General features: G+C 47.9%; 10 protein-coding genes across 10 annotated transcripts; 3 read left to right on the plus strand and 7 right to left on the minus strand.

Annotated features, from left to right (window-relative positions):
* Window positions 1-422: 422 nt before the first annotated feature.
* LTR84_011935 (uncharacterized protein) lies at window positions 423-927 on the plus strand (the record flags this gene model as incomplete). The annotated part of the gene is made up of 2 exons (XM_064855462.1): window positions 423-558; window positions 617-927. The coding sequence occupies 2 exons, from the start codon at window positions 423-425 to the stop codon at window positions 925-927; spliced, it is 447 nt and encodes a 148-aa protein (XP_064699881.1).
* A 912-nt stretch (window positions 928-1,839) lies between these two features.
* On the minus strand, window positions 1,840-3,966 carry LTR84_011936 (uncharacterized protein; the record flags this gene model as incomplete). The annotated part of the gene is made up of 6 exons (XM_064855463.1): window positions 1,840-2,823; window positions 2,889-2,978; window positions 3,032-3,261; window positions 3,311-3,344; window positions 3,394-3,938; window positions 3,963-3,966. 6 exons carry the CDS (start codon window positions 3,964-3,966, stop codon window positions 1,840-1,842), a joined length of 1,887 nt encoding a protein of 628 aa, XP_064699882.1.
* Window positions 3,967-5,196: 1,230 nt separating this feature from the next.
* On the plus strand, window positions 5,197-7,132 carry LTR84_011937 (uncharacterized protein; the record flags this gene model as incomplete). The annotated part of the gene is made up of 6 exons (XM_064855464.1): window positions 5,197-5,549; window positions 5,601-5,680; window positions 5,739-5,991; window positions 6,042-6,590; window positions 6,652-6,938; window positions 7,023-7,132. The coding sequence occupies 6 exons, from the start codon at window positions 5,197-5,199 to the stop codon at window positions 7,130-7,132; spliced, it is 1,632 nt and encodes a 543-aa protein (XP_064699883.1).
* Window positions 7,133-7,654: 522 nt separating this feature from the next.
* On the minus strand, window positions 7,655-9,721 carry LTR84_011938 (uncharacterized protein; the record flags this gene model as incomplete). Its single annotated transcript, XM_064855465.1, has 9 exons — window positions 7,655-7,779; window positions 7,850-7,970; window positions 8,041-8,228; window positions 8,285-8,408; window positions 8,467-8,516; window positions 8,581-8,951; window positions 9,025-9,233; window positions 9,285-9,572; window positions 9,647-9,721. The coding sequence occupies 9 exons, from the start codon at window positions 9,719-9,721 to the stop codon at window positions 7,655-7,657; spliced, it is 1,551 nt and encodes a 516-aa protein (XP_064699884.1).
* A 666-nt stretch (window positions 9,722-10,387) lies between these two features.
* LTR84_011939 (uncharacterized protein) lies at window positions 10,388-11,961 on the minus strand (the record flags this gene model as incomplete). The annotated part of the gene is made up of 3 exons (XM_064855466.1): window positions 10,388-10,532; window positions 10,594-11,433; window positions 11,489-11,961. The coding sequence occupies 3 exons, from the start codon at window positions 11,959-11,961 to the stop codon at window positions 10,388-10,390; spliced, it is 1,458 nt and encodes a 485-aa protein (XP_064699885.1).
* Window positions 11,962-12,788: 827 nt separating this feature from the next.
* On the minus strand, window positions 12,789-13,094 carry LTR84_011940 (uncharacterized protein; the record flags this gene model as incomplete). Its single annotated transcript, XM_064855467.1, has 1 exon — window positions 12,789-13,094. The coding sequence occupies one exon, from the start codon at window positions 13,092-13,094 to the stop codon at window positions 12,789-12,791; it is 306 nt and encodes a 101-aa protein (XP_064699886.1).
* Window positions 13,095-13,874: 780 nt separating this feature from the next.
* LTR84_011941 (uncharacterized protein) lies at window positions 13,875-15,962 on the minus strand (the record flags this gene model as incomplete). Its single annotated transcript, XM_064855468.1, has 6 exons — window positions 13,875-14,591; window positions 14,648-14,801; window positions 14,867-15,056; window positions 15,121-15,383; window positions 15,440-15,605; window positions 15,662-15,962. The coding sequence occupies 6 exons, from the start codon at window positions 15,960-15,962 to the stop codon at window positions 13,875-13,877; spliced, it is 1,791 nt and encodes a 596-aa protein (XP_064699887.1).
* A 779-nt stretch (window positions 15,963-16,741) lies between these two features.
* LTR84_011942 (uncharacterized protein) lies at window positions 16,742-17,911 on the minus strand (the record flags this gene model as incomplete). Its single annotated transcript, XM_064855469.1, has 1 exon — window positions 16,742-17,911. One exon carries the CDS (start codon window positions 17,909-17,911, stop codon window positions 16,742-16,744), a length of 1,170 nt encoding a protein of 389 aa, XP_064699888.1.
* Window positions 17,912-18,807: 896 nt separating this feature from the next.
* LTR84_011943 (uncharacterized protein) lies at window positions 18,808-20,657 on the plus strand (the record flags this gene model as incomplete). The annotated part of the gene is made up of 4 exons (XM_064855470.1): window positions 18,808-18,888; window positions 18,956-19,706; window positions 19,752-20,447; window positions 20,506-20,657. 4 exons carry the CDS (start codon window positions 18,808-18,810, stop codon window positions 20,655-20,657), a joined length of 1,680 nt encoding a protein of 559 aa, XP_064699889.1.
* A 3,149-nt stretch (window positions 20,658-23,806) lies between these two features.
* On the minus strand, window positions 23,807-25,666 carry LTR84_011944 (uncharacterized protein; the record flags this gene model as incomplete). Its single annotated transcript, XM_064855471.1, has 3 exons — window positions 23,807-24,352; window positions 24,403-25,468; window positions 25,521-25,666. 3 exons carry the CDS (start codon window positions 25,664-25,666, stop codon window positions 23,807-23,809), a joined length of 1,758 nt encoding a protein of 585 aa, XP_064699890.1.
* Window positions 25,667-27,506: the final 1,840 nt, after the last annotated feature.

The following is a 27,506-nucleotide window of genomic DNA, read 5'->3' on the forward strand; positions in this document are numbered from 1 at the left end:
TCAACGCATAGATCGTGGACATGAAGATCATTATAGTTGGGGCTGAGTCGGTGGGCTCGGCACTGCCATAGCCTGGAGAACAGCCGCTATCTCACGTGAAGTTCTGGTACTCGAGTCAGCACCACAATTGGCAGAGGTAAGTAACGTGAACGGATGAGGTGACTGTGAGGTGAAGTACTAACCTGACAAATCTTCACCAAAATAGGCACTGGCTTGTAGCTCACTCCGAATGGGAAGAGCGTGCTGCACCGCTAGGTCCTGAAAGACAGACTCGAAAAAGTTGCAGCCAGTCCTGAAGTTTTTACCATTCTTCCCACAAGGGCGACAAAGTGCTCGGCAGGAGGAATAACTTCGGCAAGGAGTTGATTTTCAAGTATGGATCTCCGTTTTGGGAAATGCACTGTGCTGACCTCCAGCTGGCTATGTTTGAACGTGCTCGAGAGCTGGGAGTCAAATTCAGATTTGGCATCACAGCCGACAGATATGATTTCCAGGCCGCAAACGTATCCCTGGTCGACGGCGGAGAAGTTTTGGGAGACTTGATCATTGCTGCCGGTGGTGAGCTGGTCCTAAGTTGGATGACCACTGATCATATTGCTGACACACGATACTTTAGATCTATGGTCAAAAGCTCGCGCCCAACTTTTCGGGAACAATGATCCACCATTGCCTACAGGGGACCTCGTTTACCGCATCGTATTGCATACCGACACGATCGAGGACGCAGATCTGGGAGCGATCGTCTCTCGACCTCGGGTGCACCTTTGGGTCGGGCCTGACTGTCATGCCATTTACTATTCTCTGCGGAACAACACGATGATCAACATTGTACTACTTGTTCCCGAAAATCTTCCTGAGAACGTCGCTAAAGCTCCTGGCGATACCGGTCAAATGAAAGAGTATTTTAGTGACTGGGGCCCATTGTAAGCACCTAGCCAAAGCATTCCTCGAAGTACCACTCAGAAATTGATGGATTTCCTGCGCAGGCTACAACGTCTCTTGTCCCTTGCTCCCGACGTTCAAAAGTGACGTTTGTGGAACAGTAAACTTCGCGCCTTTGTGGGTGGTTTTGATAATTAGACTGATCAGGAGTTGCAGATTCGGAAATGGAGTCGTGGTGCAACGAGCAGGAAATGATCGCTTTCCTAGGCGACGCTTGGTGGGTTTGGGGCTTTAACAAGTACTCAAGGCAGAGTCTAACCCAGCCAAGTCACCCAATGTTACCTTATATGGCACAAGGACCCAGCTCGGCTTTGGAGGACGCAGCAGTTCTCGGCACTCCCCTTGCCAAAGCACATGGCAGATCAGATCTCCAGACCCTCCTACCTGTGTATCAGCGGCTGCGCAAGCCACGCTCCTGGTCAATGGTCCAGGGAAGCCTAAGACAAGTAATATCGTGCTATGCTTAATTGATCAGGCGGACGCTGACTCAATTTCAAAGCGAGATACAAATCGCCTTCGAGACGGCTTGAAACAGCAACGCCGCGACAGGATCTTGGAAGAACAATTCAACACCCAACGGCCAAATTATCCTTATTATTGGTAAGGCAAACTGACCTTTTTTACATGGCCACGCTCTGCTAACGCTCTCAGCCTGGACCCAGAGACTCATGTTTCAGTTTAGTCATACTATGCCTTCGAGGAGGTAAGTTTCAAATCTACCATCATAGGTGCCAAACTAACTTTGTATGCACAAGGCCGAGACGGCTTGGAACTCCTCTCGTCGCAACAACAAGCCTGTGGTTTAGATGGATGTTCAAGATTCTAGGTCAATCTGATCGGCGACGACGGCTATGGAACTCGCAGCGAGACCATAAGGCTTCTTCTCAGGTTCGACGCTCACGACGCGGTCAAAATGTCCATCCAACTTTCAAAGGAGCGTGGCTGCGTTGCCGTGTCGGCAAAATAGGTCCATAGATCGTCAGTGAAAGGGAAATTGACGTCCTCACTCTCTGGCATAGGATCCAAACGTGTTCCTTCCACGTGTGTGTTGAAGGCGTCTGGTGACATACTATGTGGCGAAGCTCTATCGTTCATCCGTGCAAGTTCTTGCTGAGCTGCACTAGCGAGATCCGTGGAGAGAGTCAAGCACTCGGGCTCAGATATTTGAATAGGGACCGACTTTTCCATCGTTGGTGGTGGCTGTGTTGCTTTTTGATTCGAATTGAGAGTGACCCAAGAATCCTCTAGACTGGTCTCCCCAGCATGCCGGTGTCTTCTCCAGCGCGCGATGAGTCCGGCAACAATCCCTGCGCACCTTTTAGCTGCCTTGAGATCAATTTGTCCAAAGATGCTGACGCTCAACTCGCACACTTGGACTATTTCTTCGGTTTCTTTAGCCATGGGCTCATCGATAACTTTCGTCAGAAGTACCAAGGTTGCTTGCAGACAATAATAACAGTAATATCTCCAACGCTTCAGCCAAGGCGCCGTCTCAAACAAGCCATGTATGTGGAGAATTATGGTTTGTGCCGCTTGTACGCAAGTGGACCGAGATTCCATGACCAACCGTCCAGCCGCTTGGGAATCAGATTCCATAAAAGACAACCGATGCAGGACGATGAGAGCGAGATTATAGTCTACTGTATTGTCAGATGTCTTGCAGGACGGCTGCTGCGCAATCTTGGACTCACGGACTAGGAGACTGCTCCGTTGGCGAGAGATCCAACTGCTGGCAGTGTACGAGTGTCGGGCAGGATCTTCACCATGAAAGGCGAGCCAGGCTGGAAGCGACTGCTTCCACCGCTTAAGCCGATCATCATATGACGGAATCTGGAAGACGGATGACCGCTTTTCACCATTGGCACTGCCAAATCTCGCAACCTGCAACACAAGAGAAAGGGTCAATGACTGCACGTCCAGTCAATTATAGCATCTTGCCTGCTCACAAATTTCAAGATATCACGGGTGATTTGGGCAACTCCCGCAAGGACTGGTACGAACTCAGCTAAAGGCTGGTATGGCTGATTTGAATCTGACTAAGACCACGTTAGTCTTCTCACCACATGGGGAAGAGAGGTGCATAACCTACAGTCGTGCCGGCAACAGCATGCTCCCTCGGCAGGTCCACTATAACATCACGCTTACTGATGGACATTGGCCGGCCAGAATCCAGGGATAACTCTACCTCCTGGATATAGATCATCCACCACGTGCGCCGCCCTTCTTCAGCGTCCCAATCATGCGAGGTGAGGTTTGAGTCCACATTGAGGCCGATAGAGAATGCCATTCTGGTTGCGGTTCCCGCCAGAGTATAAGCCACTATAGAGTCAATCATAAATCCAATCGCGAAGACGTGCGCAGTACGAACAACTTGGTTTGAGAGTATGCTGTGCATAGGCACCCTGGCTCACGGTCAGTTCGGGTCCGATGTTGGCCCCAGGAGTGTCTTACCATGAACATCGCCGCTTGCACCAATTCCAAACTGACCGCATCAAACAACCGTCCAAGCAACTCTTGCGCCTCGGCAAAATACCAACAAGCCCATGATGAGCTGTCCTCATCGTCGGCATATAATGCACCCAGAGCAAGAACTGCGTAGACGAGGCATAACGATTGTTGCTGAACCTGATTCTCCCGTGGCGAAGTGAACAACAGGTTCGAGCCGAACAGCTCAGCGAGGCGAGAGTACGTGGCTCGAAATCTGGAAGTCTCAAAGATGGGGAAGTAAATATGGATCGTGTTGAAAAAGTTGGTCAAATGTCCATCCGCCACATGCCTCTGGAGCGTCCGATACCGTCGGACGGCGGTGTTGTGAGGCATGATGAAGTCGTACGCATCGAGCATGGTTTGCAAGCCAAGTCCATTATCTCCACTGCCCTGGCCCTCCACTTGCACTTGTCCTTCTTCTCGACTGCGAGACGATTGATCGGAGTTGTGCAAACGACGTTGCAGTCTCCTCGCCAGGGAGTTGGCTATTACAAAGTTGGAAGTCTCGCCTGCGGGCAACATCAGAAAATCACTCATTGGGACAGGGATTTATAGCCAATATGTACCATAGTACTCGAAACAGCCCGTTTGTGGGTTCAACTCTGTGACTGAAGTAACCTTGACCCCGTCTTGGATGGGTGCGGGAAGTCCTGTAGAATAGCATCTTGAGTGGCGTCGGATGATTGGTATCGTGGCTGTGTATCTCACCTTCAGCTTTTCCCAACCCCTCTGCGGGCCGCTGTACGATCTCTTCCACTCGACATAACCGCGTGAGTATTTGGTTCATAACACTGTCTGATGCTTAGTATTGAACATAAACATGCAACGGAACGCGGACTCACACTGTCAGTTCATTATGGTCATCCTGCGTCCCGGATGTTAGGCTGCACTCGTAGCCCTTGCTGGAGCAACTTTCGCATGGCCACTTTCCGTTGCACTGCAAGCTGTTACTTGAAACCCATAGCGGGTATGACCTCGCTTTTGGAATGGAAAACAGACCTTGATTCGTTTCTCTCGACATTTTTGACAAGCCTCCAGGGTTTTTTTGCGGATCGACTTTGCCAGCCTCTCGTCTAAGCGAGGACGCCGACAAGGGAGTGCAGCCAGTTGCATTTTCGGCCGTTTTGAGGCTGGCTCAATGCTATCGCTGTCGTTAGGACCAGTCATGCTTTTCGCGCGGGAGTTTTTGGGATTCTGAGGGAGAGATTTAGTTTCAAATGAGATATTGAAGTTGGGTTCGTAATTTAGAAGGATGTCTCCAAAGAGAAGCGAACCAACCTTGAGCTCCAAGGCCAAAGGCGGGGGCGTGCCCCAGGTACATTGACTATGTGGTCATCAAACAGACCGCGTGACCAATCAAAACAATCGTAGGCACGTGGACGCCTTACCTAATACTTGCCAAGCCTAAGCCAATGTACCTATTAGTAAGCTATGAGCTAGGCTGGGGGCCAAGAAATGCCTCTGCGTTGCACCGAAGGATTCTGCTTGTAAAAGCCGCCATTCACTCAACTGTTAATTCTAGAGCTGCTCAGCGATCAGATTTCATGATGCTTGGTAGCCACAGCTGAGCATGTGGAAGAGTTAGCACTCTTCAGTACTCTGCTCCGTGGCCCTGTCGCGGCCGAATCTTGAACCATCTCCAAGCGATGGAGCGGATAGTGAGCTCCACTGGCACATGCCGGTTCCTCCGCGGTCCAATCGAAAATGGCCCTTTGTCAAGGCATATACAATGGCATGTTGAGCCGCCTCCCTGGTCCTTAGAGATGAATGTTGGTCTCCCTTCCATTTACCAGTATTGAACCTTTTGATTTCTGTCAGGGACAGGAGATGTTTCTGCTCATCCTCGCTGCTGGTGGCCTCCTGGGTGTTCTGCTATTGAATGCAGTCATAGGTCGAAAACACCGGAGATTGCCTCCAGGTTGCAAGGGCATTCCGGGCCCACCAAGTCTACCTCTTCTCGGGAATCTCCATCAAATTCCCAAGGACTATCCATGGCGCAAGTTCAAAGAATGGTCGGATATTTATGGGCCTATTATGCAAGTGAGGCTGGGCAGCCAGAGTGTGATTGTCCTGTCCAACGATGAGACGGTCAGAGAGCTTTTGGAGCGACGTGGTCAAAAGTGAGTGACAAGATGACTGATGATGAGACACGTTGTCGCTGATTACGGTAGCTATTCGTCGCGACCTCAAACTTACATGGCATGCGACGTTCTATCTGGCAATCTTCGGCCCCTGTTGATGCCTTATGGAGGTGAGTCCTCGACCTGTCACGACCGCGGTCACTTTGACTAACCATTAGCTTCTCAAAGACCGTTGGAGGAGAGTCCGTAAATTTATTCATCAAATGACAATGCCTACCAAAGCGTTGAGCTACCAACCTCGTCAAGATCGCGAATCGCGTAAACTGTTATTCGATCTATTACACGAACCCCAAGATTTTGCACGTCACTACTATCGCTACGCCAGTGGTCTTATCATGGGTCTGACATACGATAAGCCGGTCGTGACAGGCAAGGAAGAATATGTAAGGATGATTGTGGAAGTTAATGATACCCTCGAACAGTAAGTCCACTGCCCAATGTTTGACACGAGCGATGATTGATAGAGCTTAGCACTGCAAAACCAGGGGCATTTCTAGTCGATTCTCTCCCACCGTTGAGATATATACCTTCCTTTATGGCACCTTTCAAGCGCCTGGGAAAGGCTGCCCACGAATTCGAGCGCGGGCTTTTTATGAACCTATTGCGAGAAGTAGAGAAGAAACTGAAATTTGGACTGCCCATTGCTGATTGTTTCGCCAAACAATTTCTGATTAAAGGAGACAAGAAAGATTTGACCGACGACGAAGGTTCATATGTATGCGGCACCATGTTCGAAGCCGGCAGCGGCACAACCTCGGGCGCATTGGAAATTCTGACCATGGCTCTCCTCCTCTTTCCCGAAGTTCAAGTCGAGGCTCAAAATGAATTGGATGCTGTTTGTGGCGATCGAATACCTCATTTCGGGGACGAAGAAAGTCTTCCGTATATCAAGGCCATAACGAAAGAAGCCCTTAGATGGCGTCCGATTGTGACGCAAGGCATATTGCATATGACTGTCAATGATGACCGCTATGGTGATTACTTTATTCCAGCAAACACTGCCGTACTTGGAAACCACTGGTGAGTATTTCTGACTGCGCTGTGGAACTACTCCACAAATGGGGACTGAAATGATATGCAGGGCAATTCACATGGATCCTGAAATGTACCCCGAGCCTGATAGATTCAATCCGAGACGCTTCATCGATTCGCCATTTCCGACCGCCCGCGCAGTACAAGGAGTGGAGTATGGCGCAAGTCGAGGACACTGGGCTTTTGGTTTCGGGCGCCGAGCTTGTCCAGGTCAGCATATCGGGGAATTTAGCCTGTTTATCCTGACAGCTCGGCTACTATGGGCTTTCAAATTCAATAAATATGTGGATGTTGAGGGACGTGTACACGAGCCTGATCCCATGGCATTCACGACCGGTAAGGACCCCTGCTTGAGGTTTCCTCCTGTTTTCGTTTTGAGTCTAGAAGATCTGGTCAACTAACTCATATGGATGCCATCAGGTTTCAATTCCAAACCACGAGATTTCCCTGCAATGATCATGCCGAGGAGTGACGCTCGGGCCGAGGCAGTCAAGAAAGCGTACCTGGAACAATGGGAGAGGCCAGAATAGCATAGTTGTATTAGTCAGTCGTTGACATCGACAACACATTCACCACTGCAAATCGCGTTTGCTGGAGGGGAGCTGAGAGTTTGGTCTGGCTGTACTGAGATGGTGTAAAGTCCAGTTCTTGACAACGGATCATGCATGATAAGATCGCCACGCATGACATCTTGCCCCCCTAGCCGGTCCGTGGATGATCCTTTTCAATATCGGAGAGTCACATCGCCGAGGTGTGCCTGGTTCTCAGGCAAGTGCTAATTCCAAGACTGCTGACCCTGTGGGCGACCCAAAAGATATTTAAGCCAAATGGATACGCAAATAACAATATACTCGCTTTTGACTCGGGGGAAGGGCAACATCGTTTATAAGTAGTTACCGAGGGAATTTCAACGCAGGTCATATTACCACTTGCCCCACCCACAGAAGTTCCACTTTCTTCGCGACCTTTGCGCCTTGTGCATTCACGGTCGTTTCGATTCCAATTAATCCTATCTTCCCACCAGACGGTACCCTGCACGATACTATTACAATTCATCTTTTGCGCCACTGTCTGCCCTGCCGTTGCACGATCCCTATGAGAATCCATGCAATCCCACAAATTGCAGCCTGCGTCCCAAAACTGGCATCAGATCCTACTGCGGCAGCCCATCGCACCTCTGTAGAGAATGTCAACTTCCACCATGTATGACCTGTGGCAAGCCGCTCAAACAAGATGGAACAACTTACGGAAGTAGTTAACAATAAAGCCCGCGACAGTTCGAAAGAAGTTGATAAGAGCCGCAGCTTCCGCAGCTTCTTCCTTGAAAACGTCCAAGGCATACGCGGTGATGGCAACTGTAGTCATCAGCTGCAGGAGTTCACGTTAGCCCTGCTCTTCGGTTTTATCGACCGCGCCGATATAAAGGGGAGATCCTGACACTTCCGAAAACATAGATACCCCAAGCAAATGCAATCGCTACCCAGGATAGGTGGCGTTGCAGACTAAAGCCCAGACAAACAAGGCCTCCAGCCATCAAAGGTTGGCCAACGTACGAAGCCCATAGACGGATCTCTGGCTCGAATAGTCCATCATGTTTTCGAATGTATTTGTTCGCAATCCAGTCGTCTGAACCTGGCGTTAGTGTGTTACAATAACGGGGAAAGCTAATTGCTTGGCCGTACTGAAAAAGTGTCCGAAGAATTCGCCCAGTGCAGTTGCAGCAATAGGAGCAATATAGAGCAATGCAACGTTCAATTGGGTGTAGCTATAGCCTCCAGCTTCGATGGGTGTGAACAAGATCAAATTCTAAGGAATGGCTGTAAGAGATCTACAAAATGATGAGGTCAGATATCTCAATGCTTACCAAGCTTGTGTTGATGCCAACCGACCAAGCGAAACTCAAGCCGTAGGATACTACTACTGATCAGCTCCTGCAGTAGTAGACATGCGAGACTGTATAACGCCGAGGGCAACTCACTCAAAAGGAGCAGAAAATATGGCTTTGAAGCCACAGCGACAATCCTCCGGGCGCTTGTGCAGAGCGAAGGGCGTCCTCTTACTTTGGCGCCATAGATGCCAGTGAGAATTTCAAGTCGCCTGCCTACAACCGACTTTGACTTGGATGGGGGGTCCTGCACTTCTGGTTTATGACGATCATAAAGCGTCTCTTGGCAAAACAGCAGGACCAACAGCGCAGCTAAACCGGTAAATGCAGTGCAAGCACCGAAAGAGTGTCGCCAACTATAGTATTGGGCGATTAGACCGCTGATGAAGGGTCCTACGAAAGGTGACTCGACAAAAGCCCAAGCCCATATGCCAATTGCGCGTGCGTGTTGGTGGAAGAAGAACCTGACCTAGTGTTAGCGACAATGAAGAAAGAATCCTAAGAGCGCGAAAAGACGCGGAGACTGGAAAGACACACATATCGTAAATGAACGACAACCCAATCACTTGAGGCGCTGCAGAGAATGTCGTCTGCAAGCAGCGCACGATAATGAATGAGATATGGTCCGTAACGAGAGTAGCAGCGAGTGTCATCCAGAAGGAAAGAAACATCGACCACCACAAAACCGGGAGTCGGCCATATCTCTGAACGAAGGGGACAGATAACAGACTACCAACGCCGATCATCTAGTCAATGGTTAATCATGCGTCACTTGGCTTCTACTTTCTGGAGCTTACGAAGACATTGCCAGACATTGAGCGGCCTGAGTCTTGGATGGAGATGTTCCAGTACACCGACTGTGGCACCACCAATGGTATGCCAAAACCGGCCTGCATATCAGGCATGGCTGCACAATAGGCTACGACAGCCAAGATGGCCCATTTTTTCCTGTTTGGCCAGTTCAATGTGTCTTCAGGGTCATCACTTGGTTGCGGGGCAAGAATTGTGCGACCATCTGCCGTCTTCTTGAAATTTGCCACATATTCGACAGAGGGCTTCTCGTCGTTGATTGTCAAGGCCAGGTCCTGTAGTTGAACGTTTAGAGCAGAACGCGATTATATGTGCGAGGACAGTTCAAGTGGCTAGGTAGGAATTTTACCTTGTTAGGTGAGCTTACGCCGACTATATTGGTTCCGTTAGATTCGAGGTCGGTCATGTCTGGATGGTTGGCCATGTTGTCCGAGCCACTGTAAAGTGATAATTCCGATGCTCCCGACCTCTAAAGGGCGGATCCATGACTTGTGGACCAAAGTGCAACACCACGGAATATATACTCAACAAATGTCATATCTGGGGAATTCTAGAGACTTTCATCCCGGTACACGACTGCGTGGAGATTCCCAGCCGCCCAAAGATACCAACTAGTCCTTCTCGGCCAGAAAGCACGAATCGATCAGATGTCTCGTATGGAAAGCCTCCACACGGATCGGAGGCGTCTGGGCCGCGCCTGCGGACATTCCGAGCCAACCGGTTCACGCCTCTGGCCCCACACTCGCGCTATGTGATTGTACTGCATTTGATAGATGTCGGTTGTCGAGCAACAATATTCCATCTTGGAGACTAAACCTGGATGTTCGCTTCAAAGAGGTCTCCCGTTGATCTGCCTTCTGACGCACGCACGATATACATCCATCTGGCAGAACTTCATCCTGGGCAAGATGTTTCGGAAGGATGCATAAATGAACTCGCAGCTTTTTGGGGGGATTAATGCAGATAGTAGTATACTGTTTGTTACGTAGTGGCTCAGAGCCCTCATAACGTTGGCATGGTAGCTCGTTTTGTTCTCTAACAAAGCAACCCACGGATAGGGTACAGGCCCGTCTCGCATTGACTCTGTCAATTAATTCTGAAATGTCACAGTCTTTGTCTTCAAAAACTCTTGTAGCCCAAACTCGCTTCCAAACCTGCCAAAGCCACTGTTCTTGACCCCTCCATGCGGCAGGGTCGGCTCGTCGTGAACAGTCATACCGTTGATATGGACAGCCCTAGGTGAGTGAGTCAGTGATGAGTGGATGGAGAGCTGTGAGCTTGGAAGAATTGACGAACCCGCTCTCAATTTTCTTGGCCAGTCGGAGGGCCTTGTGTAAGTTGCGTGTGAACACTGCAGCCGACAGGCCGTATTCAGTATCATTTGCAACAGCCAAGGCTTGCTCTTCATTATCGACCGTTACGATGATCACAACGGGCCCAAAACTCTCAGTATAGTATAGATCCATTTCCTTGGTGACATGTTTCAGGACCACTGGTTTTAATCTTGGTCCCTGAGCGAGCTTGGCACTAGCGGCGCTACCAATCAATGGTTCAGCACCACTCGATATTGCCTGCTGCACAAGGTCGTTGATTTTGTCAGCCGCTTTTTGGGAGACCATCAACTGTGTTCCGTCCCCTTGACCCAACAGGTTCTTGGTGGCAGACTCCAGTTCTCGGAGGAACGCATCAGCCACAGATGATTGGACAATAATCCGTTCACAGGACATGCAAATTTGTCCACCATGAAGGAACGCTCCTTGTGCACAGGCGATCGCGCCTTGCCGCAAGTCTGCATCTTCGAGTATGATTGTGCTTGCCTTTCCCCCGAGCTCCATCAGAACAGGCTTCAGATTTTCGCCTGCCACTTTGGCAATTGTCCGGCCAACCGTGGTGCTGCCGGTAAAGTTGATCTTCTTCACCGCTGGGTGCTGGATCAGGGCCCGTGTGATTTCCGCGGCATCTTCAGCACGATGATACAAAGCGTTAAGGCAACCCTGCGGAAGACCTGCCTCCTCGAATATTGACGCGATGGCGAACATGCAGTGCGGAGAAAGCTCTGAACCTTTGAGGACACACGTATTACCGGCCGCAAGTGCATATGCTACACTGCGAAACCCTAGGATATATGGGGCATTCCTATATGGTTAGTCTGTATGATATTGTGGATATCAGCTTGCGGGGTCTTTCTTACCATGGAGCAATGGCAAGAATAACACCCCAAGGCTCCTGGTACACTAACGCTGTCGTACCCTTGTCGGAGGTTGCAGGAATGAAGCCTCGTATCCCAGCAATTCGCCCTGCAATATCACGCAGCAGCTCCGCTGAAGTTCGGATATTGAACATGCACCAGACCAGATCTGCACCGGTCTCATCTTGCATATATTTGCAGTATTGAGATGCACGTTGCTCCAAGATATCAGCAGCTCTCATGAAGATAGTTCGTCGCTCACCAGGCTTGCTCTCGGACCAGCCGCGAAAAGACGCCTGAGCTGAAGCGACCGCAAGATTGGCATCGTTCACCGAAGCTCCCGATACTGTTGCTATAACTCCACCCGTCGCAGGATTGATTGTTTGGAATTGACAATCTGTGTAAACTCGCTTTCCAGCAATATGGAGTGGCACTTTGTCCATTTCATGGTTCATATCATCGCCAAGTCCGACCATGGCTCCAGTCAGTGTTCCGTATAGGGATAATCCGACCCTTTCAAAAAGGAGAAGCCGTTAGATATGGTTACCCATAATGTAGAAGGACCTAAATGGACTCGGGGAAACGACCGCAAAAATGACAACCATCCAGGTTCCCAGGCGCGGTCATTCCTCGCCAATCATTCAAGCTTTGCGGAACAGAACGTCTAAGTCATATTGGCCAGATATGCAAAGGCCCCCGAGATGGGCGGGTAAAGTCAAAATACTATGTACCTAGATAGGTGAAGTATAAAAGGAATACTTAAGAGTAAGGTTAGAAGGCCGATTAGTAACGTAGGATATAACAGCGTGAAAGTTCAACGAATGGGATAGTCAAGCAAAGGGGATAGGTCGAGAGCCTACGCTCTGAGCCTAAGTTAGTGAGGCTTCTTGGGAATCAGGTAGGTGAGACTTAACTTCTGTCCGCATGGTTGTCCAGAGCGGCTACTTAGATCGCTAAAGCAATGAATTCACCATCAATCCTCAGGTGCAGCACCTTCGGAGCCTCATTGGACTTATGAAGGCCTTGGCCTCAGAGGTGGCACCTATGAACGCACCTCGTGATGTTGTGTGGCGGTGCTTCCTATGGAGGAACGCTTCACCGGCTCATGGAAAAGAGAATAGAGAAAAAAAGACAGGAGGACAAGGAGCCTCACAAAGTTAATTCTCCAAACTAAACGTTTAATGCACTATGTGACCGACTCCCATCTCAACATTGTGATATCCATTCGTGATTAAATTCATTTCTTCATCCATCCATGGTAGTGTTTGACAGGTTTTCCGTCGGCTTCATCTACCCATGGTAATCATCGCTGGCTGCCCTTATCGCCTAGCTTGTTGCGGCGTGGACATACCCCTCTCAAACCAGTCCTCAGAAACTCCCAATCCCTATCATCAAAGGCCGGGTCGTCGGTGCCTGAAAGCGCGATTAAATGTCCAGCCAAACTCCCACACTGAGTGGTAACCTTCATGCCGGCCCATGACCCAGCTTGTCCACCCATTTTTGTTCCTTGCAGAATGGCGTCGCACGTCTGTACCGACATTTTGCCAGTGAAGTGCTTCAGGAGGTTGAATTCGGTGTCATCAAAGACTTCATGCTCGGTGCCGTGCATGCTGATGACCGAGCAGGCCAACTTGTGCTCTCAGATTTGTTTACTGGTATTTCCTGGTAGATACTGTAGTCAGCCAACTAGGGAGTCGTCAACAAACGCCATAGAATCCCTACAAGCCTCGGGTGTGTCGGACATGTCGAATAACTCTTTTCTTCGTAGATGTGTGGGATGAGATGCCTTCTGGGACAGGATGAACTAGAAGGATTTTGTCCGAGGTCGATGGTTGATTTATGATTTCCCATCAAAAGGCAGTCAAGGGTCTGAATCTGGGTCTACGCCGGGCTGGTGACCATAGAGACCGACCGACCTCTACGTACCAATCAAGGCATGTCAGCATTACCAGTACCAGGGCATGCCCGCCTTCAGTGGCAAAGAGCCAACGCCTACCTACGGCAGCTACTAGTGAACGGCTAGAATGCCGAATGAATTCATCATCAACGGCAAGCAGACCACAGTTTCTGAGGGTACTTCGCCCACTAACATTACATGGTAGATCACCATTTTTCACTGTTGTTATGGTTATTTATGGTACCGTAGCGGACTCGGCTCTCTTCAGTTTTCCAATGAATATATCGCCAACCGTGGACTGGACAATTACCTGTCCGCAAGCCATGCATATCTGGCCAACGTGGAGGAAAGCCCGTCGCGCACAGGCGATGCACTGTATCGCAGATGTGCACTCTCCATAATTCTAGATATTTGATAGAAAATGCTGTCACTGTCCAGTCCTATCCGTTCCAGGAAGCGGATCTTTTGTAAAAGGATCACGTTCCTGAAACGCTATAGTTGCACGAAGGGCAGGATGAGTCGACTCCCATACTGACCCCCGTAGTGCAAGATATGCCTACCTTTGTTAGCCGCCTGAAACCCTCCCCTAAGAGGTGGAAACTCTGCCAACGTCATCTGATGTCCAGCTATCCTGAATATCAGCTTTTCCCCAGCTTCAAATTGAATCGCCGCTGCCCAGATCCCAATTTCCACTTCAACAACAAGACCTGGTGGGATCTTGTCTTCGCGTGTATGATCATGGGCTGGCCAATGTGGCTTCGACAGTTTCTCGTCAATCGCACGATGACTGGCACGTAAAATGCCGGACGGGCCGATGTACTTGAGGGTATTCAAGTTCTCGACCTCATCTTCGGTCTTAAGTCCGAGCTCCGCCAGTGGAATATTAACATTGCGAAGAATCTTGCCGCTCTTATCAGCCTTGCGTATGATAACGAAGATATCCATATCATTATGGTCTGGGCAAGACATGAAAAGGATTGCTCTCGAAGGCCCAATCAACGTTTGTGTTTCACTGAAAGTGTACTCGAATTCGATATATCCTGGGTCATTATCGACCTGCTCAGCGAAGACATCAGATTGATACGAGACTTGACCGTTGTATACTGCTTCTTTAGTAGACTGGAGCTGCGACTTATGTGAAAGCCATAATGTTCTTTCTCGGGTGTCTGGAACTGGCCAGGTGGAAAAAGAATAATACTTGGTTGGGGGCTGAGCCAAAGAAGAAACATTAGTCTCATAGCAGGGTTCAGCTCTGTAATTCATACCTGATTATACCTAACAGCTGAGATACGCACTCTTGCTGTCTGTTCCCAGTCGTTCCGAATACCTCTTGTGTAAAAATCCAAGAATTTCTTGATATCTTTGATTGTTTCTGGTTGGTAAAGATCATGCCACTCTTGGGTAGGATGGAACCGGAGCCTGTAGACAGGAGCGTTAGTTGGCCTTCTGACGACTGTATAATAGTTAACACACTAGGTACGTACCATTTCCGATCATGGGGAATATCCTCAAAGCAGCGAGTGGAGCCCACGGTATGTAGACCAGTAGACATACTGGCGAGAACATAAGTTGGGACGTTGATGAGCTCGGGCCTCGCACGTTTGTCTTCCCAGTAGTCATTCATCAAGGGATATTTCTCCAGCATGGCGATGGGATCTTCCTCGAAGTTCTCGCCTGTTGTGAAAGAAATATTGCTTAGCGGATCTATATTCGTCTCCGTGAACCACAGAATACTCACCATAGACTGCTCGATCCCTCCACCAACGCCAAAACGGTAGATAGGGCACACCGCCTCGGCACAAGGACTCGCGATAGAGATCGGAACATCCCTCTAAGGGAAGAATACAACTCAAGTGTGGAGGTTTTTCTGCTGCGATAAACCATTGAGCCATGGCAAGCCAGGAGTTCCCCATCAAAGCAATATGCTTATTGCACCAGGGAAGGGTGGCCAAGTACTCGACTGCATCATGGCCGTCCCTACCCTCCGCTGTCCCAGTCCACCTATGACAGAAAACGTTAGCTGGATGAAGTCACCATATTGCAAAGCGTAGCCTTACCTCAAGTTACCTTGGGATTTGAAGACCCCTCTTGCATCAATATTGACGACTGCATAACCATGCGCGGTCCATTCGGCTGGATCTGGACCCTCAAAGTCCTCGAACCCAGAGGTCATTTGAAACGGAATACCGACCCGGCCAGGGACAATGTCTAGGCTAACAGGACCTGATGATGATTAGCCAACGATGGTATCTCCGTACAGTGGGATCGAGTTTTGTTACCAGTTCCCGACTTGCCATATGGGCTCCAAGCAACGATCGCAGGGACCTTCGAAACCCCGGCGGGTCGAAAGACATCAGCGCGAAGGATGATTCCGTCTCTCATCGGAATCTCCATATCTCTCTCCCAGATAGTCTCAACTGGGAATTTACGGCGAGACGTGTCTTTTTGGTAGCCTTTAGATAAGGCTGTGATGGAAGGGTTGAAACCATTATAGTTCGACCCTGGATTATCTATGCCCGAGATTTTAGTCTGAAGAACGTTTATTCCACTGACCACGAACTTCTCATCATCTGAAACCATTTCTGATCTCAAGTTTCGAGGTCCGAAGTCCACCTGCTAAAGAGTTGAAGATTGGAAGAAAAGAACATTCACCCTGATTTTGTAGCCTGGGCCCTTCAGAGTCCATCTCAATTCCAAGAGTTTTATGGGGAAAAGTTCCAGAAGTTGGAGTCTCCGCGTACGAAGAAACAGTGCGGGGTACGCTCAAAGGATACGGTACGCAGGGTACATCACCCCACGATCACTGTGAAGTGGGCCGAGGTCCTGGTCAAAGCAGTTCGGAACTTCCGCGGACCAATAACGTCTAAGTAAGTCCGGCTAAAGCATGTGTAGCCGCACATGAAGAATCCATCCCCCTTGAGGACCTGACCTAGCTCATCATACTCCAGATTGTGTCTAACAACGTTCTCTGATATTTACATGCACCTATAGCACCGTTTCAGATGGATAGGCAAAGCCGCCCACGAGCTGGAATACAAGGGGAAGACCATAATAGTAAAATAAAGCCCCAAATCCCCTGCTTATTGCGATGAGAACGAGAACAGCCCTGTTATCTTCCTATGATCGTGTTTAGACGCTACTAATCCTCTTCCCATCAGACTCACGGATGGAAATCTCTACCAACAATCCCGTCTGAACCACAAAGAATCGAGTTTTGCTTTTGAGGGCGAGATCCGGAAAGATTAAGTTGAACCTGAACTTCCTGAAGAGTTGTAGGATAATCTTGTTCATCTCGACAAGTGCAAGATTTCTTCCAATGCACATGTGACTCCCTCCACCGAACTAGACCGTGTACCTCGTTAGCAAAGATAGTAGCCAATAGATCTGGACAGACTGACGTGATATAAATGCCTCTCCATACACTTGCTATTGGCTTCTAGCCATCGTTCAGGTCGAAAGATATTAGCATCCTCACCAAAGACTTGTTTGTCTTCATGCACGACCCAGGCATTTACGCCGACCCGGGTCCCACCAGGGTAAAACTGCCCATCAATTTGAGCACCCCCATCGGGAACATGGCGTGTCATACTGATCCCAACACCAGGACGCATCCGCATAGCCTCCTTCAGTACAGCCTGGAAATATGGCATGGAAATGGCTTCGGAATACTGAACCGGGTCTGACAGTAATCCAGCAGCGATCTTATCGTTGATCTCCTCCAGGAGCTTTGCATATGTTGCTGGGGATTGCAAGACGTGGTAGAATGTGGATTGCATAGTTGAAGCAGTCGAGTCAGAGCCGGCAAATACAGCTCCGTGTGCAATACTGAAAACATCCATTTCCGTGAACCTGCCGGGATGCTGTTCCGCGGCTGAGAAAAGACGACTAAGTAGGTCCTTCCTTGTAAGTTCCCCATTTTCCATCGCCTTTCGCCGTTGTATTTCACCCATGGCTATTTTCGTGATCAAGGACCCTTTAGGCTTTGAGATCAGGTTGACCAGGGGGTTGCCCAGCGCAAGTTTGTGGTATTCCGGAATCTGTCCAATGATGGAAAAATACGAGAGAGTGTCTTCCACCCCGTGAATGGTGTCTCCGACATCTGCTCCAGCTTTCAAGAAGCCAAATTGCTGAGAAAAGGCTACTTCACCCAGGACATCGAATGCATAGAAATGCAACCACTTTCCGAGATCACATGGCCTCTTCTCCCTCGCGATAAACTCTTCTTCAAGTCGTTTTATCAAAATTTTGCTGGTAGAATCAATTATCGGCTCCATTTCTAGCATTGAGGCCATGCTGTAAGCAGTCGAAGCTATCCTCTTCTTAGTTGCGTGGACTGCTTCATTCACCTCCGTAAACAAATCTGGGTTTCCGGGTGGCGGAAAGACGCTGTAGAAGTCGGTTTTATGATAACCTTTGCCAACTGTAAAAATATCTCGTGCTGCGGCGGGGGTTGAAAATGATAATTCGTTTGGTGCGATACGAACTACAGGTCCATATTTTCGGTGAAGATGCCTCTGTGTTGTTTCCATAGTGCCGCGCCATAGTTCTTTGACCTTCCAGCCTCGAGTTACCGATGCGAGAAAAGGGCCTGGTACACGCCGCAACGGAGATGCATATCGTCGTCGAAAGAGATTAAGGACAACAAGAACTTTCAATATTATTAAGAAAAGAACAAGGTGACTGTATATCGCTCTTACGGCTTGCCAGACCGCGGATAATGCCAACGAGTTGCTGCTCTTACCCCGATCAGACATCTGAGCCAGACGGTCTCGGAAGTTTCTCGATCAATAATGCAGGATAAATAGAACAGTAGAGCACCTTCTCTGTATCAAGATCACTGAAGAAATTTGTGTTTCATCCAAAAAGTACCAAGATCTGCCTGGAGTGTAAAACGTTTTCTGGACCATCGCCAACATACCTCGATCTAGAAGACTACACAGTGAGCAGCTGAATATTACGATTACACGGAATGCTCCCAGGCAAATCATTCTTTGTTTTCGCTGATGGGAATGACCACCGTGGGGGCTGTAGATGAGATTTGCTGCCATGCTGCCATTTCGACAAGGGATGTTCGAGTAGTCTCCCCCCTTTGGGCATGCCGCACCTTCGACATTTATCGACCCATACAATTCATTGGTTCGCGGTCGTCCCAGATCACTTAAAGTGGGTCACATCATTAGCTCGTGTTGCACCACCTCTGTCTCTCTGAGATTGCTCGGACTTTGTTCATTATTGTTTCATGTACTAAATGTATTACATGTGGGACTTGCTTAATTCCCCAGACTAGGAGAGGATTTAAAGCCTCACTACCCCAGGTTGCGCTCCACGTACATAGGTCTTTTCGCTTCCTCGATTCCTTTTTTCAGATACTTAGGTAGTCTTATTTGCCAAACTTCTTGTATTTGCAATGGCACGAGAAGACAGGATGTCCAGTGCTCACGTCGAGACTTCATCTGGTCTTGAAGCGAATGCCCACTTTCATACCAAAACTTTCATCTTGTTGCTCGTAAGTCCAAAATCGGCACGTTAGCTGGCCATCGGTTCGAAGAACGTATGTCTCTTAACTTTCGCAGGCTGTCAATTGTGTCTATCTTGCGCAGACATTCAACCTCGTGGCTTCCGGCTCACTCGGTCTGAGCATCACGGCGGCTGTTGGAGGTCGCTCCAGTATGGTGTGGCTCACCTCAGTGCTGGGAATTATGACTGTGGTCCTCAGTCCTCCAGTCAGCCAGGCAGCCGATTATTGGGGCAGAAAGTGGTTTCTTGTTGGCCTAACTATCATGGGCTGTGTGGGATCTATCGTGGTTTCACGAGCTGACTCGATTGGGATGGTCATTGCTGGTCTGGCTGTGAGCGGTTTCTCATATGGTTGTCAGCCACTTATCCATGCGGTTATTTCCGAGGTCCTCCCTCGCAAATATCGCTCCTATGCTCAAGCGACGGCCAACATGTCCATAGCACTTGGTGCTATTTGCGCCTTGCTTGTCGGCGGCGCGCTGATCCAGAACCCTACCGCAGAAGGGTTTCGGACCTACTGGTACATCACTGCCGGCGTCTATGCCGCCACCGCCTTAGGCGTCGGTCTCCTTTATAATCCACCGCCGCGCGAGCTTCAGATGAATTTGACCCTTGGGCAAAAAGTACGTCGACTTGACTGGATCGGTTTCGCACTCCTTGCGATCGGGCTTGTACTTTTTTGTTTGGGTTTGTCCTGGGCACAAAATCCATACCCATGGAAATCCTTCAACGTCCTTGCCACGTTCCTGGTTGGCCTCGTCTTCACAGCAGGGTTGATCATATATGAATGGCGATTTAGGGGTGATGGTATGTTTCACCATGGTCTGTTTCGTGATAGGAACTTTCCTATAGCCATGATCTGCATTTTCTGCGAAGGAATTACCTTCTACTGTGCCAACAACTATTTCGCATTCGAAGTTAGCTTGTTTTACACGACCAATCCGTTGTCTGTCGGGCTCCATTACAGTATCACCTTCTTCGCATTTCTAAGCTCTGCCCTTGCCGCTGGTGTGTACTGCTGGAAGACAAAATCTCTTCGCCTTCCGACATGCTTTGCCTTTGGACTGATCCTCGTCTTCAATATTCTGGTGGCAACAGCCAACAAGAATACAGCTGTGAGAAACATCTGGGCTTATCCATTGTTTCTAGGTGCCGGTCTCGGCATAGCTCTGACGGCTTTGATGGTGGCAGCGCAGTTCTCGACGCCAGCCGAACACATTGCCATTGCGTCTGGTCTGATGATCTCGGTCCGCAGCCTAGGTGGCACTATAGGTCTAGCCATTTACAATGCTATATTCAACGATTCGCTGTCCAGAAACTTGGCATCCAAAATCGCAGCGGCTACCTTACCTCTCGGTCTCCCTGACACATCCCTTGGGCCGTTCATCGGCGCGCTCGCAGCCAACAACATCACGGCGCTTGGTGAAATCACACGAGGAAACACTACTATCATTGGAGCAGGGGCCAGTGCATTGCTAGATGCATATGCGGTCGCATTCCGCAACGTATGGATCGCGGCAGGAGCCTTTGCTGCCCTGGCAGTTCTTGGTAGGCATCTTCCGTCCCTTCAGTGCTGGATGGCTAACGCTGGAACTAAATGATATAGTGTCGATATTCATGACCGATCCACGTGCCGAGTTTAACGCTCGTATTGATGCGCCCGTCGAAGTTGAAGCTAAAGTGTATACGGAGGACAATGTCTCAATTGTTAAACCAGCACCTCACTTTCATAGTATACTAAGCAATATAAACGTCTAGAAACATTCCATACTAAGGGGATGATAATTCAAACTAATAATGCGGTTTATACACACCGCGAGTAGCCTAATACGTACAAGTAGGACCGAAAACGGAAAGCCTTTTTCTATTATACTAGAAGCCTCTTCTAATTCAATACCTCTTAGCTAAAAGCTGTCTTACTTATATATTATGCCCTACGCCTTCGCGTTAGGGATAGAGGATCTCGACGAGTTATATCGCTAATAATACTAACTTTATAATCTAGAAAATATAGAGTATATTACACTAAAATATCCCGTATAACCCCTATTAACTATATAGTTCGAGATATATTTTCTAGAGTTTATTAGACCTAGATATATATGCGGTCGTATTCCGTAACGTATGGATTCAATAAACGATAACGTTAATCAGGAACTGATGGGATTTTTGCTAGCTATATAAGTATTAGGATTAATTATAGAGTAGTATAAACGAAACCTTCCCCTAGACCGACTGAATTTTTAAAGCATTACTTAAGCTAAATAATTTAAGTACGATAAGTTACTTATGAGAGTGGATTATCGATATTATCTACTATACCGTTCGATGTCCGACGATGACTAAGTCTTGAGTTACTATTAGTTTAGGGTATCACTTCTTTATTAGCTTATTACTTCACGACGTAGGTACTACGTTATTAGAGAGGAATTCTCCTCCTTAATCTTCAGTAGCGCCGGTATATTTAAACAGTTTCGCCGGATTAGCCCTCACTATATCTCTTGTCGAAGCGTCGATAATTGAATTGACTATAATGTCATGATCCACCAAGATTGACAAGCACCACCATACTAGAGTCTTGCATTCCAATCCGAATGATTGTACTCTAAACCTTCGTCTCATTTGGCAATATTCTTCCCAGGCTTGGAAGTGCATCTTGCCAATTTCGCGATCGCCTGAGCAGTACTCAGAAAGTGCTACGAAAAGAAAAGTTACCACATCGTCATCCGTCGACTCTCCGTAGTTAGCTAAAGCAGATATTCTTGACCTTGTTTGTGCAAGAACTCTATTTTGACGTGCGGCAAAATAGTACTCGTCAGTGTATACTGTATCTTGTTCGCATAAGTGCATACGTTGTCGATAGTGGTATGCACTCTGGAGCAACACCATTGTCTCAAAACCCCACGAGGTTGAAATTGCGAACGGCAAGAGGAGTTTCGAAACTACGTCGTGTTGCGTTTCAATGTCCGGGTACTTGTCCAAGCCAAGCAAAATTCGCGAATTTGCAGCAAAATATCGAATTAGATGGGCATCTGAAGGTCTCAATCGGACACGAATTTGCTGCACGGACTTTGCTAGAAGTAAAAGTGCAGTCTTTGAGCGCATACAGATGGTTTCCTGCACCGATTCTGAAGGCAGCATGCTTGTTTGTTGCATATCTCTTCGCTTTGGCGTATCTGAAAACTGAATGCCAGATCCAGGATTGCCTTGAAAGCAGACACTTTGTGTCTTGATGTCGGGGGCAGATTGGCTACCTCCACGCTCAAAATTAACCCCGTCCGTCTTTGATAAACTACCACCGTGTTCGTTGGGCCCGGCTGCGCAAGGGAGTTCTAGCTTGTTGAGCCCGATGAGCACCTCCTGACGAGCCACGTTGACTGAGCCTGTGTTTGGAGAACAACACTGAGAACCCTTAACTAGAGCCGTACTAGTCCAATGTTCGGACCCGATGCCTCTAGACTGTGTCGAGGTGGTCGGAGTGGGCTCAGTGACGCTCACTCTAATGCCCAAATTCGAAGCTTTTCGTCGTCGTGCCAAATTGCTTGATTGCACTTGCTTTGCAGTGGACGTTATTTTAGGACGCATCCACCGAAGCGGCAATGATTGCTTCCTTGAGTTCCATTTTAGATTGGCCATCTTCTTGGATCTTACCCGATTCCTCATTAAATGTGCTCTTGCTCTGTCGGTTGTGCCACTTCCTGCTATATTATATGCCACAAACGTGAACGCCCTCTTTTCTGCTATATGCATTTCTGTTGCCATCCTATTTTTATTGCCGAAAGTAGTTGTGGTTATACAAAATTTAGTGTTTATTCTGACGATTTGTGGATAAATCGGATTTCAGCAGTGCACCGACATAATAAACAGCGAACTCCTGAGACTTGTACTATCTTGACAATCAGTTGGGACAACCCGCGGTATAAGCTACACCCTATGACTCCAGCTGAGCCTCCTTCTTCAAGTACTGGCGCAATTACAACGTGGATTAACTCATTCCGCAATCAAACTATGAGTCAGTTGGACATGACTGCCAATATTAGTGGCAAAAACCTAAAGAGCGACCGGAATTCCTCGGCTATTATAGCTATAGAGAGTCTAGGGGTAGGATAGAGTCCCATTATATATAAGCTTGCAGGAAACTGGATTATATCATATATCCTTAACTTTGCGCTTGCCGATTTTCGCAGGAGTCTCAATGTTAGGAAACACTTTCAAAACGGCTTTATACCGGCAAATCCTAGATCCGTTAAATTCAGCAATTGCGTATCAGAGAATCAACATACAATCGGTAGTTGGCAAAGACAAACACTTAGCCTATCTAAGGGTTGTCAACCCGTCGTGTGGCACTGACTGTTCACGGCAGCGCAAGTATGCTTTTTAGAGGCACACTCTGCAGTTGAAGACACCCTATCCCAGTACTCCCGGGAATGATCGTTGGATGATATAACTGACTTGATTGCTAATCAAAGTAAAGGACATTGGTTCATCTAGGTGATGTCAACGTTTTGGCGAAAACCGGGACCATTTCCGACACTTGCATCTCCTCTCAGACAAATCGCAGAGTTGCTTTTATCCACTTGAAGTGCCTGGCCAGTGTACACTATTCGTAAAGTCATGACGTGAAAGAAGCGGCATGGCACGCGAGTAGTCTACGCTTTAGCAAGGACTTCAACAGCAACCTATAACGTATCCCCGTGGTTGAATCGATCCTAAGGTAATGCATTTATAATTGCAGATACAGACAACTTGTTGGAGGACTGAGTGGTATGTAAAGGTTAGTTCCCGTCCCTTCTTTCGCTCGCTGGCTCGTGCTAATAACCTATGAACTACCAGTGGCAGCTCAGCATGTCTCGGAATTGAAACACTGATGACTCCGTATTGGATGATGCACTCGTTGAGCCTCTAACTCATTTGTATAGCTCGGGATACTTTGCTTTGATAATGTCCACTCCCTTCTCAGCCACCATGTAAACATCGTTCTGGATCCTACAATCTGGGATTACGGGAAAAATCGAAGCGTCGATGACACGAAGATTGCTCACACCATAGACTTGCAGTTTAGGGTCCACAACACCCTGCTTAATATCCTTGCCCAGGCGGCATGTACCGCAAGGGTGGTACCCAGTCTGAGCGCGCTCGAGGATTTGGCGTATCATCGCCTCATCCGAATTTCGCGGCATCGGCCATGGATAATCACCCTCAATGATATCCTTCATACCATCACCATTCATAAGAATGTCGTCGATCATACGCACCCCTTCACGAAGAGCGATAAGGTCAAGCTCATGCGAGAAGAAGTTGAGATTGATAAATGGCTGGTCATGTGGATCGGTCGAATTGAGTTTGACCTCGCCATTGCGGGATAATGGTCTCATGAGGTCCACGATAACAGTAAGGTAGTCACCTTGCGCAGGGGCTGGGAAGTGCCACTGGAAAGAGTCACTAAACATGGGCTGTACTAATTTAGCTCATACTCACGCCTGGTTAGGGACGATGTACTTACAACAAAGTCAACCTCGAAATGGGGCTGACCAGAAGGTCCGAACGGGTCAATGCCACCATTTTTGGCCCTATATTCCCGATATTCTTTCGACTTTTCAAACCATTCGTCGGCCCTCGGAAAGGCTACCAATTCAAGGAGACCACTGCTATAAAGACCTGTCTTATTCTTCCGATAGGCAGAAACAGCGCCAGACTTCTGAGGACCTGCACGGAGTAGATGGCTGTCAAGCCCATAGCCGTCTTTTATCTTAAAGACATGGGCCATGATGGGGTGATCCAGTAGATTTTGACCGACATGCTGAGAATCGACAAGAACTTTGACACCCTTAGCTTCCAGATCAATCTTCGGCCCAATGCCAGATAACATAAGCAGTTTAGCGGATTCGTAAACACCCTGGGACACAATAACCTCGAACGTGGCGCGAAATGTAAACTCTTGATGGTTGGAGTCTATGACTGTAACACCGATAGCTTTATCTGCCTCAAAAACAATCTTCTTTGAGATTGTGGAGGAAACAATTGTCACATTGTCTTTTCCTTCAATGAAAATAGATGCGTTCGACCGGATACCTTTGTATATGGTGTTGATACATGGGAATAGGCCCTTTTGAACACCGTTGTAGACGTCCATCGTCAGTTCTTGACCTTTGCTGACCCAAGCTCTTTGAAGAGCATCTCGAAATGGTTTGACCTCAGGAATCAAATCTGAATGCGAGATATGTAATGGGCCGCCTTGGTTTCCGATATTCGCAAGATCAGCTGGATAAAGGTTTTCGTCGTCGTGGTATGTCGCCGACTTGTTGAAGTAGTCTTTTGTGTTGGCCCAATTCCATTCCTCTGTGCCATACTCCGCCCAATCATCGAATGTCGCTGCACTGCCCCGGACCCAAGTATAGTAGTTTTCCGCGCTCGAACCGCCTAGTATCTTACCACGAGGGTTAGGTTGCTCAATTCTGGTGTATTCCGGCCGCTCGATCATAGTGGTTTTGTACTTCCAGTCCCACTGACTACCTCGCAATTCAAATGCGCGTGCTGGGGTAGTAATTTCCGGGATCTCGGCCGTATTACTTATTGACTTAGTTTCCGAAGCTTGTAAGAATAAAGGGCTCGGCAACATACTTCTGACCAGCCTCGATCACGAGCACTGAGACTTTGGGATTCTCCGCTAATCGACAAGCAACAACGCAACCAGCAGTCCCTCCACCGACCACAATAAAATCGAAGGTTTGAGGGGCATCTTTCGCCGCAGTAGCAGGGTGGACCATTTTCAATAGAAATGTGGTAGCTATGTCAAAAGTGAAACAGTGGTGTAGCAATGCGTCTGAGTTAATTACGTTTGAATGTACGGTACGGGGTTCTTGTTGAGTTTTTCAAGGAAGAAACAGTTCTTTATATATTAATTCTTCATGGAGAAAAGAGTTGAGGGATCTAACCCTTACTCCGAGTCGTGTCGGTGTTGCTGTGCCTATCGTCTCTATCAGCCGTAACTTTTAGTAACATTGCATCCGCAGGACACCGGAGAGCAACCTCCCCTTGCCTATCAGAAACGGTTCGTTGTACTGGCCTGGATGATATTCAATAAGTTACGAGAGTTCCTTGCTTAATCAATCAAGCAAACCAATCCTCTAGGTAGTTGCCAGAACCATTCTCACCTGATTCCTACACGAATTGTCCTCCTATCGTTGAACACAGGTCTCTTTATTAGTAAGCTTTTGAATAAGCATTATATGATAAAACCGTGCAGGAATCCATCGTAGCGATTTATAATATCTGACGCCTACACTGGAGCTGGATTATATCACCAAGCTAGACGATTATGTTTTCGCCGGACTGAGATAATGAGGCAATGCGAAAGTGTAGCCTTAATTACTAGGAAACAAACCATTTTACCGTATCTCTAGGACCGCGGACATTGAACAGCAATGGTAGAATGTCTACCCTTATGAGTGGTTACTTTTCTCGTCAGCCATTTCAATAGCCCGACGGCACTTTGAGATGCTTTCCACCTTAATGACCACACAGTTCCGCATGCTATTTCACTACGCGTAAAACAGAACGCTTCTTAATGTCGCGATCCTCTCTCCGTCGTGTCTACTAGCTTTTAACTGAATTGTAAGGGAAACTCACTACCCCTAGTGTCGCCCATTTTAAACCACACAATCTAAGGATAGTGAGACATGCTCGCCTATCTATACAGTCCCATCGGTTCTTTGACGTTACGGCTCTTAGGAGACTCTATCAAATATATACGGAGGAGAGGGTTTCTAGAAGAGAGCTGAATTTTCGAGTATTGATATTTGCATTCCTCCTGCATAAGTTAATGATATCTCTGTAAGAGCGAACATACTATCTCCGCCGCTTGGCTCTGATTGCGTACATAATTAGTATTAGAACTAAACGTCAAAATTAAGACCTTTTCCATCTCGTATATTAATTCCATTAGGACTATACCACATAAAAGAAGGCGTTTATAGATCTTATCACTAGATGAATGCCTAAGATCGAATTTAACGTCGAAATTACCTCTCCTTTGGTAATGGAAAGTTGGTAGTGGGAGTCTTGTGCTTGTAGTGAAGGTGCTTAATTAAGGATGAACTTAGGAAATTGTAGTATGCAGCTGAAAAACGCGATAATCTCCTGCAAACTACCGATTTTCGGTAGTTTGACTTTAGGTAAAGGTACAGCCGAGAGTAGATCCCTGTCGTGGTAGCGTCCCAGTTATAAGGATAGGATTTCTTTTTATCCGGAGGGCTCGCAAGATTTTCCGGTATTTCTATCTAGCAAAGACATTATTCAAGGTTATGTACAGTGATAATAGTTGAGTATGGTCAAGGAACTGTAAAGAATGGTTTCTATTTACTGCCGCTCTAAAATCAATAGCTATTTTGGAGTTGTGTAAATGTGAATTGGGGATACGATACAGATCGTTTCCTGTACTAGTATTATTTAGTCGTCGGGGACGCCGGTATTTATACAGAGTTTTGTTAACGAATTAAGCACTGATATATTGCGGGTAGGCTACTTAAGATCCACCTTCGTAAAATCCACCTGCCTAAAATCCACCTGCCTAAAATCCACCTGCCTAAAATCCACCTGCCTAAAATC

This window comes from Exophiala bonariae (assembly GCF_035927105.1).
Source record: "Exophiala bonariae strain CCFEE 5792 chromosome Unknown scaffold_61, whole genome shotgun sequence".
In the NCBI taxonomy this organism is placed as follows: Eukaryota; Fungi; Ascomycota; class Eurotiomycetes; order Chaetothyriales; family Herpotrichiellaceae; genus Exophiala; species Exophiala bonariae.